At 40.2% G+C, this 13716-nt stretch overlaps 3 protein-coding genes across 4 annotated transcripts; 2 read left to right on the top strand and 1 right to left on the bottom strand.

The window, feature by feature from the left end:
• Nucleotides 1–52: 52 nt before the first annotated feature.
• LOC143343982 (protein lifeguard 3) lies at nucleotides 53–1820 on the top strand. The gene is made up of 7 exons (XM_076769488.1): nucleotides 53–191; nucleotides 253–497; nucleotides 578–631; nucleotides 697–787; nucleotides 1020–1145; nucleotides 1227–1376; nucleotides 1489–1820. Exons 1-7 carry the CDS (start codon nucleotides 108–110, stop codon nucleotides 1639–1641), a joined length of 903 nt encoding a protein of 300 aa, XP_076625603.1. The 5' UTR covers nucleotides 53–107; the 3' UTR covers nucleotides 1642–1820.
• A 61-nt stretch (nucleotides 1821–1881) lies between these two features.
• On the top strand, nucleotides 1882–13615 carry LOC143343979 (uncharacterized). Of its 2 annotated transcripts, none has more exons than XM_076769482.1 (5): nucleotides 1882–2106; nucleotides 6284–6843; nucleotides 9474–10410; nucleotides 11024–11596; nucleotides 12155–13615. In XM_076769482.1, exons 4-5 carry the CDS (start codon nucleotides 11060–11062, stop codon nucleotides 12752–12754), a joined length of 1137 nt encoding a protein of 378 aa, XP_076625597.1. In that variant the 5' UTR covers nucleotides 1882–2106; nucleotides 6284–6843; nucleotides 9474–10410; nucleotides 11024–11059; the 3' UTR covers nucleotides 12755–13615. The 2 variants fall into 2 exon arrangements, with proteins under 2 accessions (XP_076625597.1, XP_076625598.1); XM_076769483.1 differs by having other exon boundaries at nucleotides 2005–2106; nucleotides 6284–6300.
• Nucleotides 3591–6197, bottom strand: LOC143343418 (chymotrypsin-like elastase family member 2A). The gene is made up of 5 exons (XM_076768309.1): nucleotides 6107–6197; nucleotides 5248–5494; nucleotides 4906–5051; nucleotides 4512–4783; nucleotides 3591–3803 (listed from the first exon to the last, which is right to left on the bottom strand). The coding sequence occupies exons 1-5, from the start codon at nucleotides 6195–6197 to the stop codon at nucleotides 3621–3623; spliced, it is 939 nt and encodes a 312-aa protein (XP_076624424.1). The 3' UTR covers nucleotides 3591–3620.
• Nucleotides 13616–13716: the final 101 nt, after the last annotated feature.

Raw genomic sequence — 13716 nt, 5'->3', positions numbered from 1 at the left:
TGCTACTTAATTGTAGATATTACAAACGTAATATTTATTTTATTCAGTGCTCCAGATACAGTGCATGATTATTTAAATATTTGATAGTATATATTATCAATCACTCGATGCAAGGGGATCAAGAGATTCGGCGATTTATATCGGGCCCGCCGCAATTACCACCTCTGTTTGAAGGACAACAGATTCAGACAGTGAGCAAAAAAAAAGCACAACTTTTATATTAATTAATAAATTAATGCTTTTCGTCATTAGGGACCTTATACTGTCACTGTCACGGCTGATATGGTGGCTCAGAGAGAACGAGAAAACGAGGAATTGCATAGAGCGTGGCTAGAACATCAACAAAGAAGGGTAATGGGTCCAGACGACGATGATTCCGATTATGTAGGAGACTTTAAACAAGAAGTCGTGAGAAGAAATTTTATTAGAAAAGTCTTCTCTATATTAACATTACAGTTATTGTTCACAGCCTGTGTCATAGCATTCTTTCTTTTTGTGTCAGTGTTACGTGTTGGAAATACTACAATCATTTAATTTTGATTTAGCAGCTTGATAAATTTTATTGTTCACATTTTAGGGATGCTGCAAGAAAATTCATGATAATACATTGGTATTTTTGGATTATAGCCATGTACGTAAACTTTATCACTGCTTACGAATATTTCAACAATCGATAACTACGTATCATTTTTTTAGGATATGCTTCACCGTTTCCTACTGTGTCGTGTCTTTCTCTAAACGTGCTAGACGCAAACCACCATATAATTACATCTGGCTATGCAAATTGGTAAGACATTTAATTAAATGCAGTCTCTGATTAACCAGGCGCTTCTCGTTGGTCGGTAAATATAACTTAGATAAAAATTCAGTAACAATTATTTATTATTTTGTCCTTTGGTTAAAAAATGTTATACCAGGAACAGAAAAATTTGATTATTAGAAAAAGAACAAAAATTAGATTAAAATTAATTCAATAAATTGGGGACAGTGAAGAGTGTCAATTGTTATATTGGTTGCAGACATTGGCAATGTCGTATTTAGCTGCTTTTGCATCTGCATTTTACGAGGTCGAAATTATTTTAATGGCATTGGGTATGACGGCGCTAATTACATTTGGTATAGGCTTACTGGCAACATTTTCAAAGGTACATTTGCATACAAGTTTTTTCTAAGTAATCCGTAAAAAATGGAAAACAAATTTGATGTAATTTATAACAATGCTATAGTTTGACTTAACAATGAGAACAGGATTAATGATGATCATCGGATTGGCTTCCATTGTTAGTATTTTCGTAATGATGATACTTTTGATGTTTACGCACATAAAAGTATTACACGTAATTATTTCTGTTATAGGAATGGTATTACTATCAATGGTAAATATACAATATTATTTACTTCGAATAGAATATATTTTGCTGTACGAAAAGTATATTTAAAAAATAAAAAAAATCAGTTTTATTATATATATGTATATATATGTTCTAGTATTTGTACTTTGACGTGCAAACAATTATGGGTGGACGAAGAATAGAAATATACCCAGACGAAGTTGTATTCGCAACAGTGCAAATTTATGTTGACATTATATTGTTATACCAGTACGTGCTAATGTTTATGGGTTTGATTCATGAACGTTGAATATTGAGACGGTGATGACATTGTGTTACATAATTTTACACAGTATTAATTGTTATTGTTGACTATTATTTATGAAACGAATAAAGACACTAATAAAAATTTAAATTGTCAAATGTCTTTGGTTCGAATCATAATATTACGAGAAAGTAATATGTGCTCCATTGACGAGAAATCCCTTGAATGTAATGCAGGTCCACTTATCCCAGGAGACTTCTTTGATCTGCGAAGCACGCACTACATACTCTAGTAATCCATCAATGACGTAGTGGGGGAATGAGAGTGGAAGTGGAAGAACGGAGTAGCATGCGCAGTAGCGCAGCACGTGTACGACGCGTTTCCAGATTAGTCGGAAGTTAAACGCCGGACCAGGTGCAACGTTCGTGTGGTACGTAGCGTTAAATATAATTTTTGTGTGTTTATACAGTTTGTGTTATATTTGGAAATTGCAAATGGGTGTCCAAACAAGTAAGTCATATAAATTCTTCGATTATTTTGAAATATATAAATGATCGAACAATTCAAACGCGTCCCGCCGTCTCCGCTAAGAAATTCTCATCCCCACTCCTAGTTTTAGCAATGATAAAGAATATAAATAAAAGCTTTATTAGTTTCTAGGACATTAAAATTACATTATCTTTGCGTATATTCGTGAAAGCTTTTCAATGATTGAACCAATGTCATAATAAATTTTGTGGCAGCGTCAAGAAAATGTGTGATTTGACCTGTTTAACCGACATCGTACAACGATCGACAATTATATGAAAAATGGGGGGTTTTTAATTCATTTCGTTTGCAAAGAATACGGTACATCAAATGTTCTTCTCCTGTTTGGTAAACTTCTAGTTGTTGCACGATTGAAACGCTGGATGGCATTACTGGCTATAGCGAAACTGAAGTCACTAGCGACATAAGAGATAATTAGTTGGTAGACTCGATGGTTAAAGATGCTACCTTTTTAAATAACTGACCATAATTGCCCAGAGGGTGAGTAGATAGATCAAGGGATATATAAGGAGACATCGTAATCCTGGTTTTACAACAAAGAATGATTACACTTTGAAAATAGATTCAAATTCGAATTATAAAAGGTGTCTTTTGACATTTTCGGTAGAAGTAATGTTAAAATAACATGATCGAATTACTAGAACCACTCTCTATTATGTAAAAGCCAGCATTCAAATTGTGTAGAACCTGAGAAAGTTCTTGTCAGAGGTCTGGTTAAAACGTCCATCCAGACTCATAATTTGTTCCAGGTATTTCTCTCTTTAAAATATATCTGCAAAGAAAGATCCATCAGAGCAACCTGTAGCCAGGCTTCTGTGTACTAAGTGCCTTGTATTAAGCTAATTAATGGATGCACTTCAGCGCGTAATATGTATACTCTACCTCTTCAGGTTGCCACTATGTGTAACTACATGTCCCTGCGAATCGATATTTCTAATATCATCCGATGGAAATGCAATCACTGTGCTTGTCGTACGCACAATCGCAATGTTACGCAACATCGCGATGGATACAGAAAACAGCGAAACAAGTTAGGTCTCTCGCGAGTCATATAAATGCAGATATTTCCTATTTCGATTTGAGAAAACATCTGTTGTCTGTATCTGTTCTCTGCACCGGCAATAGAAGGAAATCTGTCCTCGGCGAATAGCTTTTCTTTCGAAGTTACGAGCGGTTCGCGCTTTCCATAACGTTGTTGTTCCCATACGCGTTCAAATTTGAAATCAATAACATTCAAAACCAACAACTTGCGGGAATGTAAATATTGTTTAATACTCTAATCTATAGTTAGTAATCTTCGTTAAGTTTGTCGCTGGAATTTTAGTTGGAATCGTTATCCATTCGCTGGTAATAAAAGTTCACTAGACTAAACTTTATAAAATTCTTAAAAGACGTATATTTACAACTGTCTACTTCAACAATATTTACAGAAATAATATCTACACTCGGAGATACACGCGAACCGAGAGTCAAAACTATAAATACTGCGCGTCCTCGTCATTGTTCATAATGTTTCTTATCCATCCAACGTAATGTTGTATCTTGGTGTAGACGTCGGGATATCCAGGTCTGGCGCATCCCGATCCAAACGAAGTCACCCCCGCCAACAGCCAAACACCATCCGCGCGCCGACACTGTAACGGTCCTCCGGAATCACCCTAACGAAATTAGGATAATCGTATAACCCATAACATTAATTTTAATAGTCGAGTATAATCTGTTAAGGGGGAATTCCCATTTCTTTACTCTTTTAATTAAGTACGTGGGAGTGAATAGAACCCCGAATAGAACACTGTTTGTCAATCGTGAATTTGAAAGTTGAGCGAAAAGAAATCGTCGATATTTTCGTTTCCATCGACGACTGAATCAGGACAACTCGAACGATGACCAAATTGCTACGCGAACAAGCGTAGCAAGATGTGCAATTACACGCAAGTATATGCAAAATTAGAAAGTTTCGTGAGAAAGCATCGAAAGATTCCGATGCTAATCTCGCCGCGGCAATCTTGGCAAAACGATCTATCGTTCCATCACGATGGCCTTGTCGGTGAAGGTTAGCACCAGTTATCCCAGAAAAGCTCTAATCTCGTTGAGTGGATTCGTACGCGACGATCGTCGTATGCTAATATCTTATGTAATTGTGCACGGAGACCGGTTCTTTCGAATCGCGATTAACCCCCTGCCGTACGATGACGAGTCTGACTCGTCGTAAGTTCTTTGTGCCAAGTTTCACAACGACGAGTCTGATTTAAAATTCGATGTTCGATATTAATTGTCGAATCTTTGTATCGAAAAACTTTAATCTTGCAATAAAAATTGCCCAAGATGTTATCGATAACAATAACGAAATTGCGAGTGGTACTTACGACGCAACTTCCGGAAGAGCCATCGGTGTGACCCGCGCAAAGATGGCCGCTTCGGATCGGTACCGATTTTCCATACGCTTGCGTGCATTTTTCTAAATCGAGCAATGGCACAGTTGCTTCCAACAACGCGGTAGAAAGTGATTGAGTGGGACCGTAACGACCCCAGCCGGAAGCGATGCACAGACCACTCGCTAGTTCTTCCCCTGGTTCCGGAAGACATATCGTTCGCACTACCTTCGACAAAGGGGCTGGCCTGGCCAACTTCATCAGAGCTGTGTACACATTTTAGTTTAGACTACAATGACCGCAAGGCTTCCTGTTCGTTGATTAGAATCGGAAATATTTTGATTTTATAAGGGTTTAAGGACCTTGCAATTAAAGAATATGCGCGTACCAATGTCGTGTACGTAATTATTGAATCTCTCGTGAATGACGACTCGTTCAACTGGTAGCCTAGCCGAGCCACGCCCACCGGAGTCCAATTCCCATTCTCCTACAACTGCCGTCCATAATGCACCAATTGGCAAATTGAAAAGGTCACTGTAAACAAGTATCGTAGCTTCAGAATTCGAAAAGCTAAACATAGACTTTTATTTTCAACCCTCCATTTTTATGAGTTAAAACAATGAGTCTACCAAGTCCAATATTTTTATAATATTCTAAGAAAGTATTGCTGGTTCAATTTTGTTCGCCACTGTAGCTTTTCCCAGTTGCATGGACGAGAAATTCAACTCACTTATGAATGCAATGGGCGGCAGTAACGACCCAAGTAGGCTCAATGAGAACACCGCCGCACCAATGGCCGATGAACCCCAGTTTTGGATGCAACAATTGAAGTGAGACCTGCCATGGCCAGGAACCTCGTTTGCTCGGTTTACCGTTGAAAATTCGTCCAGTCGTCAATGTAACAGTCTTCCTTCCAACCGACGAAGAATTCCTCCCGCTTCCTTCCGCCAAAATCCCACGCGGTTGCCTGTGTGATGCTGCTGGACATCCGCATTCTGTTATTTAAAAACTCAAGGTTCTCACCTAATTGTGCTGTTCTCAAAAAGGAAAAACATTTCTTTGAAAACATAAAAACGTGTCTCCAAATCCTTTTTTTTTTCGTTTTGTTCTTCGATCCGTTGCTCGATACTCGTCGCTAAAGCTTCGTCTAGTAGATCCTGCCTTGGTCGTAATTAGAGTTCTCCGACAATTTCCTATTTGTGAAATTCCTAACTTATTATTACAAAATTATTCGTAAGTTAACGAAACGAATGTAAGCATAATTTCTTCCAATTTCTCCCTAACGAGAATCAAATCAGTCAAGGGTTGCAAAAACTGAAGTGAATTACTTGGCGGAAATTCATATTTATGTTGAGATTATTAGTAATCATTTTCAGTACTGACACAAGTCACTATTAATTTCATAAATGTTGTATAATCTTCATTGAAAGACTCGTCAATACGCGGCTTCCGGTGTGAAAATCCTATTTCCGGTCAACCATTTACGAGGTATTTGCTTGGACATTTATGGCCGGACGTTATACGCCGTTTTCAGCCAAAGGGTTAACATCAATTCGGAAAAAATCCTATAAACCGATCGATCTACTTACTCAAATGATTCTCTCGCACGTGCTTCAGTGTCGCGCAGTCGATCTCCGCAAGAATGAAAAGAAGTATCGCTAGTCCACCGCGAAGATTCATCTCCTTAGAGCAGAGTGCACCATGTACCCCGATTGGTTCGTTCACTTCACTGTTTCTCACTAATCATATTTACTTTTTATTTTCAGGGACGGATTACATAGAGGTAATTCAGCGAGCAAAGTCAATTTACCGATCTCAGAGGTCGCTTTACGGTTCTAGTTTCGTTAGTCTCCGCGATTAAACGGACACTCATAATAATCGTACGAGATTACGACGAACGGGGCGACGATCGATAGCACGAGCGATCCTCGCGCTGGATCGTCGACTCGCGGAACGAGTAAATCCTTGGAGGTAACCTAGAAGAAAGTGATCGTTCACGAATGCCATCGAAAGAAGGGGTACACACTTACGATCGCGGCGAACGAATGGAAACTGGCAGCTCTTAACGGACGCATATCGCTCTCACTAACGAAAGTTCACGCTGACTCTCGATGCGCCCCGTACTCCATCCACGCGCGTCTTTCATGCCAATTAGAAACGTCCGTACCGGCTATGTATATTACGATTCACGGTACATTAACCCAACTATTTGACTTGTTGCTTGGCGTGAAAGAATCGTTAAAGAAAGATGCTGTTTCGATACATTCCGTTGGCGAACGTTTTAACGCGTTGACCGTCAACCCGTAATTCGGAAAATTTTCACGAGGTAACCATTTTATTTTCAAATCAATCCGGGAAACTAACGCTAAAATTCACGATCCTATAAGATAATACGGGTCCAAAAACTGGTACTTGTCGAGATATTAGTACACGTTAGTACCTTAGTATTTTCCCCTATTATTTAAAATAGTGAAGATCGTAAAATGTCCTATTTCTAACAAACTATACTATATAATGTGTTACGAGTCGCTTAGTTTCTCGCGAGTGCCAGCGAGGTACTAGAGTATGAACGATTTTTTTGGTCGTTGATGAAAACTAGATCTTACGCTGATTACTGTGCATATCAAGCTTTAATCGTTCTCGCAAGAGACAGATTTCCGTCGAGAATCATAAACGATCAATTTCACTCCTACATGAGGATGTCAGTGACGTGCGATACATAGGGTGTTTTCTCGTGTCACGAATTTTTTAATCTTTTTTAGGAGTGTTTTGTAAAGAAACCACGTAAGACTTTCTTGTATGATTTTTCACATTATTTCTTCCAGCTGAAAATAATACGAAAATAAACGAAAATCCATGAAATTACGCGGTTAACATTTTGCTCTTAGACGATTGGAAATTGTTTAATCTACCATTTGTAGTTGTCGTCGAAATTCGTGAGTCCTATCTACATTTAATTTTTTTAAATATATTACTTTGGAAATTAATTTTTGTAGATTCTTAATGGAACTAAGAAACGGGGTGTTAAATAAAATAGCTTAGAGTTTTGTTCTGCTTCTGCCCACCTGAAGTCCTTAGAGTGGATTTTAGGTCAACTTGAAAAAGGAACTCACACATTGTCCAGAATCGAATGAAAACACGTTTGTTATCTGATCACAAATTGATCAATTAGAACTTTCAGAATGATAAATAAAACGCGTGCGAATTAAACCAGTCTATGATTGAACCGTTAAAGGATAATACTAGTGAGCATTAACACATCGAGACGACATTTCTTGTTTTATTTTTTTTCGAGAGGGAAAGCGTGTCGCGCATGTACACCGACGGTTTTTCTCGAATTCCGCGTCGTTGTTGAAATTCTGTGTCCGGTGATTATTGCTCGCGCGCGTCTATCGGATAATTTCACGTTAGCGCGGTTGTAATTATTCGAAACGTAACGTTTTCTGCGATGTCAGCCGTAACTGTGAAAGTCAGATTACTGTTGAGTTAGTGCAACACACGAGAGCGATCGTTTCGCTTTTCTAAAACGATTTGTCGTGTCCTTAATTTGCAAATACCGATCAGGTTCGTAAGTTTGATATAAGACAGAGGTTTGCATAAAATTAACGATCCGATAACGTGAGTTTGTCTCTTAAAATAAACAGCGTAAATAATTTTGCGATAAATCGAGATGTCCACGAATAGATCAGAGTCTAGGTCTTGCACGCGAGAAACTGCATGAAAGAAACTTGTCCATCAGCGACAATGATCGACAAGTTTTGCAGACTATGCAACAACGGTGGCACTTGGGCTAAATCAAACGATATAGAAATATTCCAAGATTCAATGGCGTACCTGTTTTACAGCATTTCTAACGGCAATAGAATTATTTACAATTTTGCAACGCGTTGTTAGTTTGAGATATACCGGTCACCGGTGACCACCACGGCAGGCAACGTGTTAACCTGTTACATATGTCATGCTTGCGTTGATTAATACCTACAAATTACAGTAGATACCTAATGTATACCGTTATCGTACAGCTGGTGCTGTCGTTGCACGTGTCCGTGTTCATCCAATGTTTAGTAGGCGTTTATGGGAACTGATTAAATCGCGTATCGTACAAAATGAAATTTCCGTATTGTACACGGTCCGCGCCGGCCCGTTTTTAACGCATTTTGTCTATTTTTTCCCCGTTATAACGTAATGTCATTTTGCCCAGGAATTGTTCTTTTCACATTAATTATTTACCTCCGCGCCATTAGCTGATTAAGCACAGTAATCTCAGGGGACGTCAGAAAGGTGTGTCGTTTAATATTAAGGATTAATTTTCCTTGACACATCATTCGCGATTTCGTATTATTCCATACAAAGGCACAGAGGGAGGGGAGAGGCAAGAATCGAAAATACAACTATTTTTTAGCTCATTGTGTCCGCAATCAGTGGCTGTTTAAGAATTTTTTTACAAAAAAAATCTTTATGCTTTTTATAGTATTATCTTAAAAAGCATAGAGAATTGTTAAATTTCTAATATTGATTATTTTTGTATACCTATTGTAGTTTTAAAGTATAATCGTGTAGGGAAACGCTTGTTAGCCAACGTGTCTGTCCATTGCTCGCTATTTCTACTTGTGTTTGTGTTCTTGAACACTGATCGTAGTATGGTATTATTTATCTTCCATTAACGTTTACCATCTCCTAACTAGTTAGAATTAATCGAAATAAATAACATCATACCGCGATCAATGATTCGTAATACTATCTCAAGTAGAAATAACGAGTAATGGACAGACATAGACATACTCAATCGCACGCGTAAGCTCCTTTTTTTTCAATTTGCTTCCTCGAATAACATAGTCATTAAGAAAATTAAATGCAATAAAACAGTATTATAGCTTCAATGAACATTCCAACTACATACTAAGACATTTCCCTTGTATCAACTGCTCGTCTAATCCTTGCTTTTTTCTGTTTTAGATTCGAGTGACCACGTGCATCATTTAATATATTTTATAATAACATCGAATCTTATTCGATGAACATTTGAGCCGCTAATAGCATTCGTATACTGGACAAACAAATAATTCAGGATGTCACATCCCTAGTTCGGACGCGGCCGGGTTTCGGCGATCCTAACCTTTACCAACGACCATAGCGCGTCACGGTCTGCGCTGTTCTAACGCGTAGAGAATTGGTTAGAACGGTACGGTCGAGCGGACGATGTTGACATGCGCGAGCTGGGCCGAAGATACGTCCGTGAAACGAGCATACCGCGTCTCCCATAACCGTGCAAACGGGGAGAGTGCGCGTTCCTGATCAGTAGCACACTTTCATCGCGGCGAGGAAAGCGAGGCGAGTCGACCGTTTCGGCCAGCTCGAGGATCATCGTCGACGCAGAGGCGACCAGCCGCGCGTTTAGAAAAGAGTGACAGAGACGGATCAAACGGCGTACGACAAGGTGTTCGGGCAGAGAAGCGTGGCCTGGGCGCTTCAGCATTTTAGAAAGAGAGCCAGACACGTACAAAGAGAAAGGGAGAAACGACGACGACGACGTATCGTGCCGGGACGCCAGCGAGACGAGCGTGTTTCGATCGTTGGAAATATTGTTGTTCGTTTTTGCACGAAGGTGGGGGGGTTGTCGGTTTAGAATTGAACCGTTCGAGAAAGTCGCGACTGTCTCGGGGAAAGGAGGGGCCACGACCCTTACGAGAGATGCACGTACGTGACACTGACCGCGAATTATAAGAGAAACGTCACTGTGCCGACTACCTCGGGACCCATGGACGAATCGGAGGCGGAGGGTTGATCCTGTTCTCTCGTCGGTAACGATCACCGTGGTACGATGATTCATCGGGCCATCTGACGTTCCAGACAAAAGGGCCGTGGACGATCGAACGTGCGAAGCAACGTTGTCGTAAGTAGAGAAGCCTTTTCGCATTTAGAGAAGTAGTTGTTCGACGCGGATTAAACTCTCGAGACATTTGACTTTTTAGAAGATACGGTCTTTCTTCGAGAGGGACGTTTCGATTCAAGATGGCTGATTATATTGTGCACCCGATGCAATAATATTTCGATCGGTTGCACGTACGTAGATAGCGTTTACGAAGTCAGATCTGCGATGCAGAGCTATAGGGTGGTCCAGCGCCTGTTGGCATCTTCGCATATAGACTGCCAAGCTGGTTTCATAACTTTCTCTCGAGAGACTACCCTAAATGTTTCTTTTTTTTAATAAGTTTTATTGTCTATATTGATACAACCACCTTGTCGCTTTAATATATCCCCCTTCAATCTTAAAATACGATGTTCCAAAAAATTAAACTAGTAAATCTGGTGGATCAATTAAACCCAGTGCACCAAACCCAGACTTTAACTTTCTTTTCATACATATGGATCATTTTCACGCTTCTCTTCGATTTGAAAAATTCCTCCTAATATACCTAGTGAACCGACAGAATGAAAATCCACCGAGCAATAACCTCCATCGTCAAAGAACTGCTATTGAAATGTTTGATTCCGTTTGTCTTCAGGGCAGAAAGATCTATTGGATCGCGCAAAAGGTAGTGATGAGTAGAAACAACGAGAATGGCATCTCCCTGGCGACACCTCCGGCGATTCACGTCGGACCCATCGTTAACCCAAGCACCAACGAGACGATCTCGATCGTGATCCCGTTGTCGGCACAGCTGGCGACCGTCACCAACCAGAAGATCGAGAAGCCATGCAAGGATTGCAACAAGGACACCAAGCAATCGTCCGCGTCACGACCGAGGAACGACAAGACAAAGGGTTGCCCGTATCCGGGTTGCACGCGGTACGGTCGTGCCTTTTCCAGGGCGCACGATCTCAAGCGACACATAGCCCGTCACGAGATGAGAAAGGAAAAGTTGTCCGATTACGAGAACACGGCAACCGCGATTAAACAGCAGCTCGTCGGGAACGAGACCATCAGGAACATAGCAAATCGACCGACCGACAGGCAACACGCCACGTGGACCGACGATCCGCGAGAAGCTTTGGCCAAGTTTTACTGTTGCCTCCATTGTACCAAGAAGTACACCAGCGAGACCAAGCTGATGGCCCATATGAATTCCCACGGGAAGGTACATGTTGATTCAGCTCCGTCGAGTACGCATTACTTATAATAGAAATCTTGTTGTATCGAACTTGGATGGCGCAAAAACCGCGGAAACTTTCAGGATGGCCTAATACTTTCTAAGCGAAAATCGAGACAACTGTTAGAGGGAAATTGTTTCACGATTCGTCGCCGTCTACTTTCTTACGAGAGTATATTTTTTCAAAAAACTGTACCGATGCACCTGTAAGAATGCAGAAACATTTCCCCTTGCCAACTTTCTCTATCTTCGTTTAGAAAGGAGCTGGAGTCCATCCCAATTCTAGACCGATTAGTACATTTCGTTCTTTGGCAATTATTTACCGTGTTAATAAACTCTGTTTAAATACCATAGATTCAGCGTTGAATACAAAATAAATATTAAGCCGATAACTTCAGTTTTATGCAACGAATAAGTTTGCGTTCAAATTTTCACTATGTACAGCAGTTATTTCTTCATCTTTTATTTACATCATTTTGTTAACACGGTAAATAATTAGCCGATGTTTAATTCGATTCTAACGCAGGTACGTTTGGTACTCGTTAGGTGGCGGGCAAAAACGTATGCGCCGTTTGCGGGACGTGCTCCAGAGATGGTGAGGAATTGCAGATGCACATGAGACAGCACACGGCTCACACGTTGGAGGGTCAGTCGGCTCTTGGAAAAGGCGAATCGCAAAAGGACCAACCCGACAAAGAGGACGATTTCCTTTTAGAAGAGATGTTGCTTTTGAATAAGAATCCACGACGAACCGCGCAACCGGAAAAAGCGAACGCAGCGTCCAAGATCAGATGCGACTACTGCTCGAAAACCTTCAAAACCAAATGGACCTTGAGTTCACACGTGGCGGCACACGAGGGACGTTTCCAATTCGATTGCAACCAATGCGGAAAGAAATTCGTTCGGAAGAGCCACTACGAGGGGCACGTGCGGTCCCACGAAGCGGCGAGGCCCTACGTGTGCGAACAATGCGGTAAAACGTTCAAAGAGCTGAAGCACAGAAGGGAGCACACCAAGAGAAAGCATCCTACGAATCAAAACGCAATACAGACTCTGTTGGACAGCATCAGTCCGTGCGCGTCGGACGATTTGCCGGTCGATCAGACGAAATTCACTCTTTTGATGCCAGTCAACTTCTCTGTGTAAATTTTTCTTTTATGAAAAGATAATGGAATATCGTTTACTCTGTTATACAGGGTGTATTCGAACGCGTGGGACCCGCGCAGAAACGATGGGAAACGATTAAATGAACGCGTGGCCCTATTTCACTCTACGATTTCGATGACCTTGATATATGTTGCCAGAAATCACTATTCCAAGTAACTTTTTCCGGTGCATGTTTCCAGCGCCTCAGCTTCAGTTTCCGAGACATTCGCAGAAAAGGATTGCTATTACTACAGTAATGCAGAGTTAACGATTCATCCCCTCTCAATCCCTTCCATTCGGTACCTCAAGCTCAACGAAATCTAACTCGACAGAAAAGGAAAGAGAATCGATGAAACGAAAGGAAGCAAGACACACGAAGTACAAAGAGATGCCGTAAGAAGATTAAGAAGAAAATGTTTTAATTTCCATATTTTTCATCCTACCTTATAAACGATATCAATGCATTTGGGTTCCAAATCTGAGGAAAGTTAATCGTGCATTACTGTGTACTATTATCTATGTTGCAGTTTAATGTAGCGCCATTTTAGAATCAATGTTTCCATCTCGGTAATTTTCAACGCATCTCACCATCTTGTCCCACGATTTACAGTCACTGTATTAATCGTAACCACGCTACCATTCTACGCTTAACAAAACTTACATATAATTGTTATTATATGTAATTTACATCAAACAATCGTTTCGAATAGAAATATAACTTTTTTCTTTTAGTTCCTAGACCAAAGGAACGATTCTATGAATGTGCTTGAACGAGTACCACACAGACCAAAGACAATCTTAATTCCAAACAATATTCGACCTGTACATACAATGATTCTAATAAATCAACCAAAATATATATACATTGTTTTCAGTCATTGTGAGATTACATTAAGGCCGAGACTGTTTGTCGAATTTCTTAATTATTTTCAACCCTAGATTGGACAGTACTGTTACCATAC

The sequence above is a fragment of the Colletes latitarsis genome, chromosome 7 (genome assembly GCF_051014445.1).
Source record: "Colletes latitarsis isolate SP2378_abdomen chromosome 7, iyColLati1, whole genome shotgun sequence".
Taxonomy (NCBI): Eukaryota; Metazoa; Arthropoda; class Insecta; order Hymenoptera; family Colletidae; genus Colletes; species Colletes latitarsis.
This window is presented reverse-complemented; position numbering and strand designations above follow the sequence as displayed.

Excerpts from the sequence above, each read along its gene's own strand:
- LOC143343982 (XM_076769488.1), top strand. The coding sequence starts at position 108 with ATGCAAGGGGATCAAGAGATTCGGCGATTTATATCGGGCCCGCCGCAA. Across the intron at positions 788-1,019 it reads ACATCTGGCTATGCAAATTG|ACATTGGCAATGTCGTATTT; the intron begins GTAAGACATTTA and ends TATTGGTTGCAG. Across the intron at positions 1,146-1,226 it reads TACTGGCAACATTTTCAAAG|TTTGACTTAACAATGAGAAC; the intron begins GTACATTTGCAT and ends ACAATGCTATAG.
- LOC143343418 (XM_076768309.1), bottom strand. The coding sequence starts at position 6,197 with ATGAATCTTCGCGGTGGACTAGCGATACTTCTTTTCATTCTTGCGGAG. Across the intron at positions 4,784-4,905 it reads TAATTACGTACACGACATTG|CTCTGATGAAGTTGGCCAGG; the intron begins GTACGCGCATAT and ends ATGTGTACACAG. Across the intron at positions 3,804-4,511 it reads GCTCTTCCGGAAGTTGCGTC|GGTGATTCCGGAGGACCGTT; the intron begins GTAAGTACCACT and ends TAATTTCGTTAG.
- LOC143343979 (XM_076769482.1), top strand. The coding sequence starts at position 11,060 with ATGAGTAGAAACAACGAGAATGGCATCTCCCTGGCGACACCTCCGGCG. Across the intron at positions 11,597-12,154 it reads ATATGAATTCCCACGGGAAG|GTGGCGGGCAAAAACGTATG; the intron begins GTACATGTTGAT and ends GGTACTCGTTAG.